This window comes from Myotis myotis, unplaced genomic scaffold (genome assembly GCF_014108235.1).
Source record: "Myotis myotis isolate mMyoMyo1 unplaced genomic scaffold, mMyoMyo1.p scaffold_m19_p_9, whole genome shotgun sequence".
Taxonomy (NCBI): domain Eukaryota; kingdom Metazoa; phylum Chordata; class Mammalia; order Chiroptera; family Vespertilionidae; genus Myotis; species Myotis myotis.
This window is the reverse complement of record NW_023416401.1, coordinates 25710623-25726805: the sequence shown is the minus strand read 5'-3', so window position 1 is coordinate 25726805 and position 16183 is coordinate 25710623. Positions and strand designations below refer to the sequence as shown.

The following is a 16183-nucleotide window of genomic DNA, read 5'->3' as shown; positions in this document are numbered from 1 at the left end:
TTAAATTACAAAACTATATGCTTGTACAAAAACAAAATGAACATTATGTTCTACAATAAGGTGAAAGTTCTTAACATTCCTCCTTTCCCACTGTTAGCAGGTTAATAAGCATTTCTCCAGTTTTGTCCATGTGCACAACAACAGACTTTTTGTTCCTTAAAAAATGGGATCACACTAGTCATCTCATCAACAACCTGTTTTCTTCACTCAGCACTGTGGGGGGCTCAGCCTGACAGGCACATACAGGTCTCCATCTCCACATCACGTCTCCACATCCTCCCATCAGACAGGTGTCCGAACATTTACCTCGTCATTCCTTTATTGGTTGGGTTGTTTACAGTTTTTCATTAACTCAAGGCAGTGCTTTAGTGCACATACATTTTCAGGTGCTCATAACCTTTTATTAAAAAAAAAATAACAAAAAAACTCCTAAAAGTAGAATTGGTGGGTCTGAAGGTATAAAGCCTCACAAAAAGATATGCCAATTTATATGACCACCCCTAGAGCATGTTTCTCTCCGCTCCTGCCAGCACTGGGCATCAACAGGCTTTATAAATTTCTTTAATGTAATAGAAGTATACTTCATGGTCATAATTTATAATTTTGCGATCATAAATGAGATTGAACTTCTGTATGTTCATAGACCATTTTATTTCTTCTCTGACTTGTGGGTGTCCTATATCAATTTTTAAATTAAATTGTTAGTCTTTTTTATTATCCCTTTGCAAGAGCTCTGTATATAAAGGAAGTTCACCTTTTAGCTCTCATATGAATTGTTAAATCCCAATCACACACCAATTTCTTTGTTTCCTGATTTCATTTTATGATTTGTTTTGTTGTAGCTTGTAGCATATTTCTGTCATAATTAGAAAAATCTCCCTACCCCAGGATTATAAAATTATCCACATTTTTTCTTCACATATTTAGAGTTTTATTATTATATTTAGTCTTTAATCCATTTGAAGCAGACTTTGGAGTGAGATCTAAGATCGCACTCTGACTTTATTTTTTTTTCTTAAAGTGGTTTGCCACTTGTCCCTCTACCCCAAGATTTCTCAACCTTGGCACTTTGGGCCAGATGATTCTTTGTTGTGGGGCCATCCGGTGCATCCTGGCATGTTTAGCAGCATCCCTGCCCTCTACCTGCTGGATTCCTGTTGCACCCCGCCTGCCCCCAATTGTGACAACCAAAGAATGTCTCCAGACATTGCCCAATGCCCCTGGGGGGCAGTATTGCTCTACCCTGTTCTTAAGTGTAATTCCAGTAGCTGGGTGGGATCTGGAAAGTCAGGCTGTGTTTCAGTAGGAACACAAAGTTGGGGTTGTGCAAATGAGTGCTAGCAGCACTGGGTCTGCCCAGAGCCTGGGTGAGCTTTGAGATAGAAAAGAGCCTTGAACACTAGCTTCTTTGGCACAGACCTGCTCAGAATGCATTGTGCCGTTGCAGGTGGCCGTGGTGAAGTCAGAGGATGCGGAAGCACGGTTAGCATCCCCTGGTGGGCAGCCCTCCTCAGCAAGTGCAGCTCCACAAGTGGTAACCCTCCACGTCGCAGAGCCGGGGGGCGGTGTAGCTGCTGAGAGCCAGCTAGGTCCCTCTGACCTACAGCAGATCACCCTGGCACCCAGTCCATTCGGTGGGGCTGGGTACAGTGTCATCACAGCACCCCCTATGGAAGAGGGGACATCAGCTCCTGGCACACCCTACAGGTAAGGCCTGCCACCTGCAAGGTCCCCTTCAGCCAGTTGTAGTCATGCTACAGGGAGTCAAGGGGTCCCTGCCCATTCACGCCTAGGCAGGAGGTAAAAATCCTAATCTGTATATATAAAAAGCCAGCGATCAGAATGCTGTAACTACCAGAACAACCAGTTGCTATGACCACCGGTCACTATGATGCCTACTGTGGCCAGTGTACCAGCCTGATCATGGGTGGGCTGGCAGCCAACCTCCCGCAGCCCCTCCCCCTGGCCAGCCCCACCCCCGATGAGGCCCCCACTCTGATCAGGGACAGGGACAGCCAGCCAACCGCCTGCGGCCCCTTTCTCCAGCTGGCCCCACCCCTGATGGCCCCCTCCCCCACCACCACCAATCGGGGTTGGGGCCGGCCAACCAACCAACCACGCCCCCCCACTCCCCCCAGCTGCTGGCCCTTGATCAGCCCCCACCACCCCTATCAGCCTGTGGCCCCTCCCCCAGGCTAGCCCCGCCCTGATCAGCCCCCCACACCAATTGGGGGTGAGGCCAGCCAGCCCGTAGCCCCTTTCCATGGCCAGCCCCAATCAGGGGTGGGGCCCATTGGCCAATTGCCCATGGCCCCTCCCCCCTGGCCAGCCCAGCCTTGATTGGGCACTGATCAGGGTGGGTGGGCCAGCCGGCCAACCTCCCACTATCGCCTGGCCAGATCCTCCCCAATCCGCCCCAATCGTTGGCCGGACCCCACCAATGCACAAATTCGTGCACTGGGCCTCTAGTGCATACATAAAGTGATTGGACCATAGGGGAGTCATATCTTTCTCAGGATGTCAGAAGTGATCTTTTGACTGCTTAGATGTTCCAGGCACTTGAAATTTGTGAACTCACCTATACACCATTCCTGTGAGATCCACATTTCCCTCATTTTACAATGAGGAAACAGGCTAAGGAGGTTTAACTCTCCTAAGGTCAGCCACATAGGTGAGGATTTTAGCCCTGCTCCCTTTGGTTCCAAAGTCCTTGTGCTCTTTGTTCTGAACGATTCCTGAAGGTATTTTCCAGTTCTGACCTTTGGAATGAACTCAGGCCCCTTGCTGGCATTGGAGGCCTGGCATCTGCTCTTGGCTTCCTCCACATTGAGCGAATTGGGGGCAGAAATATTTATATCTCATATGTTGACCAAACCCCTGGGCAATCTGAGGAAGCCCTGGATCCAAGCACCAAACTGTGTAGTTGGGATGGGAGTCTGGATGGCTAGGCCTGCACCTGGGCAGTTGTCTCAGCATTTGCCCTCTACTCTTGGGCTGTGGGTCCCTGTCAGCCCCGCCTCTCCAACTGGACCAGATTTAGGCTGGAACCCTCAGGCCATCCACCCTCCACTCCCCACCATGCCCATCAAGGGGCAGGACTACCAGTGGTGAGCAAGACAGTACTCCGCACACGGCATGAATGACAGAAGAGACAGTAGAGGTTCGGCTGGCAAAGGGCGGAGCCAGGATTTAATCCAGAGGTCCATCTATGGTGCAATCACCCCTCGGTTGATGACTTTGTTGGGGCCCTCTATCCCCTCCTAGTATCCTGACTCACCGCTCCCCTCCTCTCTGCCCACAGTGAGGAGCCCCCAGGGGAGGCAGCCCAGGCTGTGGTTGTGAGTGACACCCTGAAAGAAGCTGGCACCCACTACATCATGGCAGCCGATGGGACCCAACTGCATCACATCGAGGTGAGGCTGGGTAGCTCACCACGTCCCATTTCCTTTCCCATCTCTCCCTCTCTCAGTGCCTCATGCTCCCGTCTCCACAGCTGACTGCAGATGGCTCCATCTCCTTCCCAAGTTCTGATGCTCTGGCCTCTGGAGCCAAGTGGCCTCTGCTGCAGTGTGGGGGGCCACCCAGAGACGGCCCTGAGTCCTCATCTCCAGCCAGAGCCCACCCGGTGGAAGACCCCCAGGGCTCTGCCTCCCCACCTCCTACAACTAGTAAAGCCCTGGGCCTGGTAGTGCCCCCGTCCCCACCATCTGCAGCATCAAAGAAGTTTTCCTGCAAGATCTGTGCCGAGGCCTTCTATGGCCGAGCTGAGATGGAGAGTCACAAACGGGCCCATGCTGGGCCGAGTGCCTTCAAGTGCCCAGACTGCCCTTTCAGCGCCCGCCAATGGCCTGAGGTCCGGGTAGGTGCTGCTCCCTGTGTCTCTGTTGTCACAAACCTTGACTGAGCACCCCCTCGAGCCAGCCCTCTCTAGTCAGAGATAACTCGGCAGGTTTCTCAGGCTGCTCAGTCTAGGGGGAGACCAGACCTGACTGATGCCTGACAGTATCCCCAGAGTGAACGATGCACGTGTCCTGGGGACTTGGGATGCTAGATGTCATGGAGGAGGTGTGCCTGCATGCGTCATGCTTAGGGAAATTCGAGTCATTTAGAATACGGAGGGTTGAGTTCAAGGGATGTTCTGGGGCAGGTTCATGATCCAGTTTGGGGGCCTCCCTCCCAAAAATCCCTTCACCCAAGGATTTCGTTTTCAGATCCAACCATACACTGAATCCTCACACTACCTCAGTGAGGGGAGCAGAGCCCAGGGCCCTAGAATGTCAGGGCTGGGAGAGATGGTCAGAGGTCCCTTCGTCCGTACCTGTACCCTTAAGGATAAGCTGAGTCTGAGAGCAGGGACAGGATTTTCACAGTGACCTAATGACAGAGCCTCTGGCTTTCCCCAGGTACATAGCACCAAATCTCGGTCTGGTTTGTACTCTTTATCCAGTTCCTCCCAGATCCACCTCAGAGGATAGGTTCCCTGACTGCTATCGGTGGAAGCTGTCTGTCCGGACCCAGCTCATGCCCCCTACTCTGCCCCTTCCGCAGGCCCACATGGTGCAGCACTCAAGCCTGCGGCCCCACCAGTGCAGCCAGTGCAGCTTTGCCTCCAAAAACAAGAAGGACCTGCGGCGGCACATGCTGACCCACACCAACGAGAAGCCTTTTTCATGCCACCTCTGCGGGCAGCGGTGAGACTGGGTATAGATAGGCTGGGGCTGCTGGGCATGCATGGTAGGGCCACCCCTGAGCCTTCGTCCTTCCCTGCAGTTTTAACCGGAACGGGCACCTCAAGTTCCACATCCAGCGGCTACATAGTCCTGATGGGAGAAAGGCAGGGATCCCTACTGCCCGGGCCCCAGCTGGGACCCCCACCCAGACCATCATCCTGAACAGTGATGACGAGACACTGGCCACACTGCACAGTGAGCTGCCCCAGGGGACCCAGGGTAGACCAGGGACTTGAGCCACGGCCCTAGGAAGCACCCTTGGGCCATGGTGGGGCCAGGGCATTTCAGACTTCCCTGGAGCCCCTGAGTGGAACATCCTCTCCTCTCTGCCCAGCCGCCCTCCAGTCCAGTCATGGGGTCCTGGGCCCAGAGCAGCTACAGCAGGCACTGGGCCAGGAACACATCATCGTGGCCCAGGAGCAGACAGTGACCAATCAGGTGAGAGCCTGCACTGGGGGCCCTGTCTGCAGGTCAAGGGAAGGGGTGGGGCACATGGAGAGCTGAGGCTAGAGCTGGCTTGGCTGTGGCAGGAGGAAGCCACTTACATACAAGAGATCACCACAGCAGATGGCCAGACGGTACAGCATCTAGTGACCTCCGACAACCAGGTGAGCTACTGCTGAACACCTCAGCTGTGAGTGCCCCTCTGCCAGACCCCACACTGGGGAGAAGCAACACTTTCCAAACCACCCTTCCCAGGATGAGTGCTGTACCATCCTCACTAAGCTCTTGGTGAGCAGGGCCCTAGCACCTGCCTCCTCTCCACCTTTCAGGTACAGTACATCATTTCTCAGGACGGAGTTCAGCACCTGCTCCCTCAGGAATATGTTGTGGTCCCAGAGGGTCATCACATCCAGGTAGGCCAGGCCTAGGGTGAGAGTGGGATGTGAGGAGGATGGACAACCTCCTTCTAGGATCACCAGGTTGGCTTCCTCTCTCCAGGTACAGGAGGGCCAGATCACACACATCCAGTACGAACAAGGAGCTCCATTCCTTCAGGAGTCCCAGGTAGGGCCCTTGGGGAACCAGGTGAAGCTGGGGCATGGGTAGGGCTCTTCCAAGGCCACGTCTCATTGGCTTCTCCCCTCCAGATCCAGTATGTGCCTGTGTCCCCAAGCCAGCAGCTCGTCACACAGGCCCAGCTGGAGGCTGCAGCACACTCAGCTGTCACAGGTATGGTGCTGGACCCTGAAGACCATGGGGCCCGGGCCTAGCTTCTGGGGCCTCAGCTCACCATCCTTTCCCCTCCCCTGGCAGCGGTGGCTGATGCTGCCATGGCCCAAGCCCAGGGCCTATTTGGCACAGAGGAGACAGTGCCCGAACACATCCAACAGCTGCAACACCAGGGCATCGAGTACGACGTCATCACCCTGACCGATGACTAAGCCCCAGGGGCACAACACAGACCATGGATATTGGGGCTAGCCCTGTTGGGGGTGGAGGGAATTCACCAGGACTCACCTCCCTGCTCCACCTAGGATCTCCAGATACTGAGCAGCCAGCATCCTGTCACTCCAAGGGAGCCAGACCTGTGCTATGGGGGTTGGGGTGGGGCAGCTATAGGCACCAGCCAGGACATGCTGGTTGCCCCAGCCTGCAGGCAGGCTTTGGAAAAGAAATTTATTTTTGTTTGGATGGACCCACTGGCCTTACTCTCAATAAAGGGACCAGAGTCCAGCCCTAGCTGGCTCACTTTGTCCACTTGCTGCTACAGCCTGAAGCAGGCAAGAACTTGGGGAGAAGGAAAGGTGGAGCCTGTTACAGCCACAAGTGGGGACTGAGGTGGAGGCAGCCTAGCCTGCAGCGCGTCCAGCCTGGCCTCTGTAAGTACAGTGGCCCCACACAGCCCGTGAGGGCCCCCAGCTTCTCCCCCTGGGCCCCCGAGGAGCAGCCTGTGATGGCTCTGAGCTATGTTTCCTCCAGAACCTTGACTTGAGTGTAAAACACACCTGGCTGCCCACATACTGTGGTGGTTCCAAGGCCAGCAGGGGTCTAACTTTCTACCTGGGCATAGCTGCCAACCCTCAGCTCCCCACATAGATTAGCACAGGCTCAATTCTGGGAGTAGGGACTTACCAGATAGATGGTGCAGGGCTCTGGACTCCAGACCTGCTGGGCACGGGCTGAGGCCACCAGGGCCCCAGTTGTGGGGACAGCAGGGTGAGGAGTTAAGACACTGGAGCCCTGGGGTGGGGTGTTAAGGCCCAGGGGTCATGAGGTGAACCTGGATGTACAGAGGTGTGATCCCAGAAGGCTCCAGGTTCCTCAGCTTTCTCTGCCCTCAAAACCCTCACTCGTTCTTACCGGAGGGTTTCTATATTTACTTTTACAAAGGAAACAAGGTGGCACAGAAGGTGGGGAGCGGTATGGGGCCTATTTACAGGGGACTTGGAGTTTGAGGTGGGAAGTTGGGGCGGGGGGGCGGGGCAGGGAGGGGGAGCCTTGGCAGAGCCATAATCTTCCTATGTCATTGGCAGCCCAAGAGCCAAGTCCCAGTCCATACTAGCACCCTGGGGCTCCTCCTCCCCGCAAGATGTGTTAGGTGGGGTGGGACTCGCGGCTAGGGCCCTGCTCTCGGCCTGAGTCCCGGTCCTTAGCCTCCGAGGAGGATGAGGAGGAAGAGCTGGAGCCATGGCTGCGGCCTGACTGCCGGTAGGCGGTGCTCAGCTCCTGCAGCTTCTCGGCAGTTGGCCCCCACTTGGCAAAGCCAGGGTCGTTCTGCAGGAAGAGCACGGCTGTGTTGTGGACCACCTTGTAGTGCATTTCTTCCCTGTGGGCAGAGGCAGCAGCTCATGGTAGGGCTCTGCTGGCCCAGTCAACCCAGCCTTCTCCCCCTGCCCTCCCTGGAAACCCACTTCTTGCAGACGTGTTGGGACCCACTGCGGTACTCATGCTCAAAGGCGGGCAGGACCAGCTGGTGGCGTTTGAAGCGGCTCTGCTCCATGCGGGTGAGCGCAGGTGTTGGGGGTTCCCGCCACTCAGGGATGAACACGATGAAGGACAGGGGCTCCGGTGAGCTCTCAAGAAGTTTCTGTGGGAGGTGGCACGGGGTGGATGTCAGAGGCTGCCCTCCAGGTGCTGGCAATCTTGCTTGCCATCCTCCACCCCCAAACAGCATACCCACCTCGAAGTGAGAGACCATGGCATCCATGAGCTCCTCGCAGAATGGAGGGTTGGCCTCAAAGGAACCACTCAGCGGGGAGAAGTCCAGGCAGGGCCTGGGGACAGAGGTGAGCATTCTAAATCCCAGTCCCTCAGCCAGAAACAGGTGCTGCCCCCACACTTAGGCAGCCACATTGAAGAGATGGCCCTGATGAGGCCAGAGGCCAACATTCGTCCTTAATTCGTCCTGGGGCAAGATGTGGCCATATCCATTGAACATATGATAGAGGCTCAGGTTTGGTGACCCAAGTCCACCAAGCTGATTAGTGGAGGAGCTGGAGCTCAAATCCAGCTCTGACCCCACTGCCACCAGAGCACGCACCACACCCAGGAATTCCCTAGCTGCTGAGCTTTCCCTATTGCTGGCATGGCCCTGTCTTCCTGCTGGAGACATCATCTCCTATCTGTGTTCACCACCACCCCACCCCCATGCTACCCCCACCCCACCCCCATTAGTCTGTAAGGCTTCTGAGCTCTGTATCACCATTTCTCTTCCCTCCCAGTATTCCAAATGTGGGCTAACTGGCTAAGAAACCCACAGGCTTGGTTGGGGGTTGGGGGTTAATAGGCTCCCAGAGGTTCAGGGATATGTCCAAGGTCACATATCTGGTGTGGTGAAGGCAGGGACTACCCCGAGACTGCCTGACTCCAAAGCATTTAGAAAGCAGCTAACCAAGGTGGGATCTGCACTGACTGACAGTTTCCCAGGCCTGGGCAGGAGGGGCCCAGCAGTCCCTGGCTCTCACCCGCGGGAGCCAAAATAGCCATCTGTGTCGGGGAAGGCAGAGCAGTACTGGCGGAAGTAGCAGTTGAGGGGTGAGGCAAAACACTCAAAGCTGACACTGAAGAGTCGGTGGAGGGCCTCGAAGACGTGCACTGGCAGCGATCCCTGCAGGCCTGTCCCCTCGTAGAGGCCCACGCCAAACATCATCTGCAGAGTGGCCACAGTCAGCACCTGGCGCTCAGTCTCCCCGTCCAGAGGAGCCCTCCCCTGCTACCCCAGACCTATACCTGGTACCGTCGGAGAAGACACCAGACTCGGGGCAGGAACTTCTCAAAGGCAGAGTCATCAATGCAGCTATAGCGGTAAAGGAGCCACTGTGGGACAGAAAGCAGGGGGCTTCAATTGAGCGCAGGTGCCTCCCTTGTCACTGGCCTCTTGCTGAGGACTCTGGGTCAAGAGAGATCCAGCCCTCACTTCTCCCACCTGTGGAGACCCGCCTCCCCTTCCCCCAGCTCTTACCAGCTTACTGAAGTAGTTGCGGCTGACCTTGACCATCTCTCCCTTATACCGGATGCAGACCACATTATTCTCTATATGCATCTCCACATTAGGCATGGGGGGCGCAGACACAGCTAGCCGTACTGGGTAGCAGTATACCAGGCGGGGCTCCACCTCTGGGGCCTCCACCTCCTCTGTGGACGGGGAGAGCAATGAGGGGCCACCCTGGACAACCTGTGTCCAGTGTGCCAGGGGCTGCCCACCCCATCCCAGTGACCAAGGGAGGTACATCCCACCCCATGGAAGAGTAAGTGCAGCTCCGACGGTTCAGTAACGAAGGACACAGCCAGGTGATTAGTAGGGGCAAGCACTGATGGCCTGTGTCAGTGTGCTCTGTACTGTACTGACGACTCAGGCCCCCAGTGTGCCATGCCTTGGGGCCTGGCAGGCAAGCAGGCTCGGATGCCATGCAAAAGTAGAACTGCATCACCCTCATCACAGTAATTACAGTACCTCACTTAGGGGTTTTTGGGGGCCAACCAGTTTAAGTTACCACTGAATCCTCACATGATCCTATTGGCCAGGTATCATACCTCAATTTGAGAAAACAGGCTTACAGAGTTGAACCAAGGTCCAACTAACTAGTTAGCCCCTGCCTCTTTCTCTCCCAGTTCTCATTACTTCCTCGTATCCTAGAAGAGTGCTGAGAACCCCGGCCAAAGGTCACTGCAGGTCATGTCCCAGACCCTGCTGGAAGAATGAGCCACCCCAAACCAGTTATGCCTTGAGGCTGTCTCACTTGTCCCTTCAACCAGGGCCTAGGATACAGCTGATGGATACGGTCCCTTCCACCTGGCTTCCTACCTGGGATGTTGTTTTCCTTGAGGATGGCAAGGTGCTTCTCTCGGATCCGTTTGACATAATCCAGGGAGATGTGGTAGATCTTACTGCAGATGCCTTCCACGGAGTCCTTGGCCGCGGCCGAGACATGGGGGCCACACTGTTTGCGCAGATGTTCCAGGCGATCCTGGAGGAGACAGGGCTCTAGTGAGCTGGCAGGCAGGGGAGGGCTGCTGGATTGCAGCTGTCCTCATTTAGAAACAGGCTCTGCTACTTAAGAGCTGTGTCATTAGGTCTCAGAATCTTATATCTCTCACTGTTAAGGGTACATGAAATACTTACCTAGCAAAGCAGTTGGAATATTAAATATGGTCATTCCTGTTAAGGGCTTAACAAGCCCCGGGCATATAGCAAGTGTCCAATAAATGCCATAATTTAATTTTGGCGTTACACTGTGCCAGATCCCATGCTACTTGGTAGGGAAACAGACAACTGGGCATAGTCCCTGTTTACAAAGCATTTGTAGTCGATTGGGGAGAAAGAACATAAAATGGGATCCTTCCTTGATCATTGTAGACTTGAAATTTGAGCTTTTAATAACTTCCAAGAATAATTGTGGGCATTTGTAATTTTGCTGAGTCACATGTGAAAGTCAGATGAGTGAAAATGAGTCACTCTGGCTACTGAGCACACACCTACCTTTGTCAATCTCTACGTGTCAAGTACACAGTTACTATCGTGAAGTGCGAAACCTTGTCTCTTGTGAAAAATAGTCCTGAAAAGAGAGCCCATTGCTAGTGCTGATGGAGAATTAAAGAAGAGATGGGTTTGGGCCAGAAAAAAAAAATGTTTTGGACACATTAAAGTAGGGAGTTGAATTGAATCTTGTGGTAGCTCTTAAATATATGAACACACACATCCAAGAAAAGACAGTTTGTCAGTCTGTTTCCAAAAGATGTCGATTGTTCATTAAGTTGAAAAGGCAGCCACTGATGGTAGCCAAGCGCAGAATTCCATTAAGAATCTTAATGGAAATGTTCTTTGGGAGAAAGCCAGGAGCCTAGACAAACATTTCCATTCACATGAGTTTGGGGACTAATGAGTGTCAAAGGTCTGCTGAGCAGGTTGCTGTGAGGCCCTGCCCAGCCTGGGCAGGCAGAGTGGGCTTCTGGGAGGAAGCGGCCACAGAGCCTTTCCACTGACCTTACCCAGGGCCACTCACCATGTAGTCCTCCTTGGAGGCTGAGTGGTCCTTCCGCAGCCAGCTGAAGGTGTCCTCCACATTCCACTTGACCACCTTCCTGCTGTCAGGGGATGCACTCCTGCCAGGGGGCACATGGGGGACCAGCGGTTAAGTGTCTGCTCCAACCTCCTTACTCCTTTCATCCCACTTCCACCGGCATTCAGCTGTCAACTCCTGGACTTACATCACAGCCTTTCTTCTGCCTTTGGGAGCTAACCCCACTTCTGCCACCAAAAGCAGTGACAGCCCTGTTGAGTGTGAGCCAATGGCCTGCGAAACCAGCCCCCCATCACAGACCCATCCTGCTGGGGGCAGGGGAGAGCCAAACCTGGACTCGATGAGCCGCCTGGCCGCCTCTGCGTATTTAAAAAGCAGGCGCTTGGCTTCCTCCCGGAACTTGATTCGGGATAACCTAGATTAGAGAGTGGACAGAGTTAGAGCCCTTCTATACAGAACTGGGCACAAACTAAATAGCCCTGGGTCATCCTCAGCTGTGGGGCTATACCTGATGGGAATGTCATTCATGATTTCACGAAACATGGAAGGCGACACAACTGGCTCACAGTTGCTTGGCAACATGGGGTCAGAGCCTTTGTCCACGACCTTGCGTTCCAGCATCCAGCGGTTGAAAGATTCCCGAGGGGGCTCAATGCCTGCAGAACAGGAAGACTGATGATGGTCTGAATTCAGGAGGCATTGTGTGGGCATTGGAGGTGCAACAGGAAATAAGACGTGACTGTTATTATTGTCAGGGGCTTCCATTCTAAGCAACATTTGACAATCACTAGTTTTTTAAAGTATGTTAATAAGTGTTACATAAGGTAAGAAGGGGGGGATTTCTATATTTCAGCAAACTTAGGCAGATTTATTTACTAATTAAAACTACCATTTATTGCGCACTTTCCATTCCACTTACTCCTTACAGTAATCCTGTGAGGTACAGTTACTCTTTTTTATGCGCTTTTACAGATCATAAAAAGGCTCTGAACAGTGCCTGGCAAATAGTAAGCATTCTGCAAGTGTTAATAATTGTTTCTTGCTTTGTTACTGACCTCAGCCACCCTTTATGTAGGCTGTTATTACCCCTATCTTACAGATGACGGAACCCAAGTGCAGAGAGGCTAAGTGATGAGCCCCAGGTCACAGAACCAGCACTTAGTGGAACGGACTCCAACAGGTCTGTCCCCCGACAGCACATGCTCTCAGCCACTGGGCTCGAGTGCCATCCCCAAGCCCAACTGGCCAACCCCTGCTCCTGCTCAGGGTGGATGAAAACAAAGGAGGCCGTGGCCCAGGAGACAGCTACCTTCTCGCTGCTGGCACAGCTCCCGGTAGTGCTGCCGAAGCTTCAGGATGAGCTGGGAGCGGAGCAGCTCCACCTCGGGATGCGGGGGCAGCACCTCTGAAGGGCCCCGGTGCTTGATGACAGCGTTGGTCTGGATATCGAGATCCCAGTACACCCTTGGGGGGTGGAGGAGCAATGAGGAAAGTAGAGAAAAGGGAGGAAGGGCACCCTGCCCGTCACCACAACCTCAGCCCCAGGCACCAACAATGGGTGCCCCCAAGCCAATCCACAAGGACTCACTCAGTGGGTCGGAGGAGAGCTGCCTGCTGTTTATCTTCAGGGGATGTTCCCCAAATCTTCAGTGTTGGGGTTCCTGGGATGCTGGGGGAACTGGGCACCGATGGACCTGTGGGTGTCACAGGGATTTCGATCTGGAGCAAAAGAGTCAAAGACATCAAGTTAGAAGCGTTGGCCGATGGCTCCAGCGCTGTGTACACTGGGGAGCTGTGCACGGGGCTCCCCTCCTGACTAACCTGACAGGCCCAGCTGCCTACCAGGAAGCTGAGACACTCACCTTGGGCTTCTTCACACCATTGCCGCTTGGCTGCTCTTCTGAGAGCTGCCGCTTTCGGGACTTGTTCTCAGCTGGAGGGGTTTCCACCAAGCTTGAGTCTTGGGGCAGTGGGGTCGCATTCAGCCCCAAAGGGTCCGACTGGAGGAGGAGACCAGCAGAGTTGCAACCAGAGCCAGCAGCTTAGGAGTCCCAGTACTGCGGAATCCTGATGGCCCCCCACCCCCTGCTCCTACTCCTCAGAGAAGAACAGGGGGCTGGGATGCAGAACACTGGGTACTACTCCTGCCTGCTACTTGCAACTATGTGACCTTGGGAGTTACTTCCCTTCCTAATTCCCTCACCTTCAAAACGGCCACGATACCTCACCACTGAGATGATGATTAAACAAGTCAATGAATATGACCAGCTTAATGTGGCATCTGGCATGAGGTCAGCACTCAATGTGTTAGCTTTTTCCTTAAGAACCAAAATGAAAGTCAGGAATGAAGAGAAAATTCAAGAAATGCTTGTTTTTTAAAAAGCAAGGCCCTGTGGTGGAACTCCTTTGGTGACAGAATATGAAAGTGATGGTGGGCAGTGGGGCCCTGAAATCACATCAGGTACAAATCCTGCTCTGCCTCTTACTGGCTGTGAGGTCCTGAGCCAGTCTTTTCGCCTCTCTGAGCCTCAATGTCTTCATCTGCAAAATGGGAATGCCAACTGGCTTGACTGTTTCCAAGGAAAGAAAGGCTGCCCAAACTGACAGATTCAGAAGCCCGTGCTCCCACCAGACCGCCCGTGCCTCCCTTACCACAATGACATCGAAGTTCCTAGAATGCACATGCCCCCCCTTACCACTTTCCCTTAGCCAGTCTTCTCATCTTAACCACTAACTCAGAGAAGCATTCAGAAAACCCCACCCCACCCCCAGACCCAGTCAGGATCCCTGATGTACTCTAACATCCTCCTTCACAAAAGTGCCACGTCGTAATCCTAGTCCCCTCCAGTAGATCCCTGAGTTCAAAGGCAGGACCATGTCTATCTTGTTCACACTGCATCCCAAGCACAGTGCCCAACATGTCATACAAGTTCAGTATCACATACTATTCTAGCCAGCTGTTCATATGCCAGTTTCCCTATATGAGACTAGGTTCCATGAGATGGGACTGTTTTGTTATCATAGTACCCCCAGAACTAGGCACATAATAGTGTTCAGGGTACATTTGGGGAAGATCCAGATGCCAGAGGCTGCTGTGAGACCCCTACCCGAGGCTGGAACTTACAATAACGTCGTGCTGGCCCAGCACAGGCATCTCCCATAGAGACTGGTTGGTGAATCTGTTAAAGTAGTAGGGCCGGTTCTCCCTCCTGCTCCAGCACTTCTCCCAGCCCGCATGTACCAGCTCCTCTGCAAACAAGTATGGAACCCAGCCTGGGTCAGGGCTCCTCCTGGGGCGCCCTCTGACCCCGCCACCCTGCCACTGCCCCTTGCCAGTACCTGGGAGGTCCTGCACCAGGCGGATGGGCTTTGGAGAAGAGGGCTGGCTCTGATTGGAGGTGCCCGGGGAGTGACTCAGCAAGGATGCTTCCTCCCGGGGGCTGCCGTGGTTCTCATTGGCCATCTCAGCACCCACACCGGACCTGCCACACAGAGGACCAAAGGGTGTCAGGGCCATCAGGGCATGGAGGTCACTTCCACCCACCACCCAGCAACTACAAGCTAGAGGGCCCCAGTGACCACCTGCAGATGTGGAGCTCAATCCCGTCCCGTCCTGGAGGGCCAGCATGGTGCCCTAGCAGCCTGGGAATCTAGGCTGCAGTTTCCTCAACTGTAAAATGGGGCACTCCTATTGTTCCTTTCACCTGGCATATGCTTTCTCCAATTGTCTGCCTGGCTTGCCACTAGGTTCTCATCCTCCAGGAAGCCTTCCTTGACTCTTCCCTCCCCAAGCAAGGCAGTCAGAGCCCCTCCTCAGGGCTATAAACATCTACATTGTAGCACTCAGTCTGTGGTCTATGAGCTGGATTTTTCTCCCCATTAAACTGTCACAACTCCCAGGACTGGGAATTGGGTCCAGTTTAGCGTTCTCCAGAGTGCTCAGCAGGGTACCTGTCCCCAGCAGGAGGTCTATTTATTCTGAAAATATTTCCAAAGCAGCAAGTGACAAGACAGAACAGGGTCTATCTTTGAGAAGCTGCTCCCACAAGAAGGAACTGTCACTCCTCTTTCCGCTCCTATCCAGTAAAATCTAATGGGCACAAAGCACAGCCAGGAAGGGACATGACATCTAAATAGATGCCTCATTTTACACTACAGGGTGGGAAGCAGGAAGAAATCTGTTGCTAAAGACCCAGTGGAACCAAGGAATATTGAATTCAGTCCTTCATAATCTCCAGGTGAAATTTTATTTCAATAGCAGGAAGGAGGTCAGCTCCTTCAGATGTGTATTACCTACTAGCCCCACCCAAAATACACCCAACACATGTCTTGATGAACAAGTAGTTCTCAACCTGGCCATTAGACTCCTAGATGGCCAACTGTGACCAGACTGGTGATCCTAATGGTGTTTTCAATATGTCAATACCCCAAAGAAATCAAACATACCCACCAAAAGACCACAAAGGCACATTTAAACATCAGTTATCTTTGCTTGCTGAAATTTTATCAATTCACTGTGGTCACACTGATTATCTCATGCTGATCAGAAGCTCTGATTGGCTGTTGACAACATCATAGGAATCACTGGGACATTGATTTTATTGTACACTCAGTCGTAGACATCTTTTGTTAATTTGGAAAGGGAAAAGTAAATGGTTGTTTCATTGGTACAGTTTGGCAAATGAAAATGCAGGAAGCAAAAGGACATCCATACAACAAAAAGGTTTGGAATCACTGACCAAGGGGAGAAAAAGCTGTAGTTGCCTTGGTTCTCTGTGGAAGAGGGGTTCCTGGTGCCTTGGGGCTGAGCCCACAGGTCTCAAGGCTGAACGAGTTCCCTCTTTTTCTCACCCTCCAAGGTCTGCAATACTAGCATGAGAGGATTTTCTTCTCCGGCCGGATGGACCCCGAGTCACAGGGTCCCACAGAGGCAGGGAAGAGGCCTGCAGAAAGGCTCAGCACGTGGGTGGGCTGGTCAGCAGTGGAGTG

At 53.4% G+C, this 16183-nt stretch overlaps 2 protein-coding genes and 1 long non-coding RNA gene across 16 annotated transcripts in view; 2 read left to right on the top strand and 1 right to left on the bottom strand.

The window, feature by feature from the left end:
• ZNF335 (zinc finger protein 335) overlaps positions 1-6413 on the top strand; it is a 19501-nt gene extending 13088 nt beyond the window's left edge. For 6 of the 7 annotated variants that reach the window (XM_036322970.1, XM_036322971.1, XM_036322969.1 and 3 more), the window contains 11 exons: positions 1448-1707; positions 3302-3413; positions 3494-3859; positions 4549-4691; positions 4771-4925; positions 5065-5168; positions 5261-5338; positions 5471-5587; positions 5673-5738; positions 5822-5903; positions 5988-6413. In XM_036322970.1, coding sequence (XP_036178863.1) covers positions 1448-1707; positions 3302-3413; positions 3494-3859; positions 4549-4691; positions 4771-4925; positions 5065-5168; positions 5261-5338; positions 5471-5587; positions 5673-5738; positions 5822-5903; positions 5988-6115 — 1611 coding nt within the window. In that variant the 3' untranslated portion in view covers positions 6116-6413. The remainder of the gene's footprint in view (positions 1-1447; positions 1708-3301; positions 3414-3493; positions 3860-4548; positions 4692-4770; positions 4926-5064; positions 5169-5260; positions 5339-5470; positions 5588-5672; positions 5739-5821; positions 5904-5987) is intronic. The other variant, XM_036322968.1, reaches the window with a different exon arrangement.
• On the bottom strand, positions 3158-16183 carry PCIF1 (phosphorylated CTD interacting factor 1). 8 transcript variants are annotated; one of them, XM_036322976.1, is made up of 16 exons: positions 15645-15782; positions 14534-14676; positions 14319-14443; positions 13057-13194; positions 12783-12913; positions 12504-12658; positions 11703-11877; positions 11526-11609; positions 11177-11276; positions 9979-10141; positions 9136-9308; positions 8904-8990; positions 8639-8823; positions 7855-7948; positions 7586-7761; positions 3158-7500 (listed from the first exon to the last, which is right to left on the bottom strand). In XM_036322976.1, exons 1-16 carry the CDS (start codon positions 15671-15673, stop codon positions 7269-7271), a joined length of 2190 nt encoding a protein of 729 aa, XP_036178869.1. In that variant the 5' UTR covers positions 15674-15782; the 3' UTR covers positions 3158-7268. The 8 variants fall into 8 exon arrangements, with proteins under 8 accessions (XP_036178869.1, XP_036178871.1, XP_036178872.1 ...); XM_036322978.1 differs by having other exon boundaries at positions 3158-7448; XM_036322979.1 differs by having other exon boundaries at positions 3158-7448; positions 11703-11850.
• Positions 7757-16165, top strand: LOC118663410. The gene is made up of 2 exons (XR_004970034.1): positions 7757-7960; positions 12294-16165. It is a non-coding gene; the product is annotated as an uncharacterized LOC118663410 (long non-coding RNA).

Bases quoted from the DNA above. Each gene is read 5' to 3' on its own strand.
- PCIF1 (XM_036322972.1), bottom strand. From the start codon at position 15,673: ATGTTTAAATGTGCCTTTGTGGTCTTTTG. The intron at 11,851-12,503 runs GTAGCTGTCTCC...CCTGTTCTGCAG, and splicing joins GCTGTGCCAGCAGCGAGAAG to GCATTGAGCCCCCTCGGGAA. The intron at 7,949-8,638 runs GTGAGAGCCAGG...CTCTGTCCCCAG, and splicing joins GGCTATTTTGGCTCCCGCGG to GCCCTGCCTGGACTTCTCCC.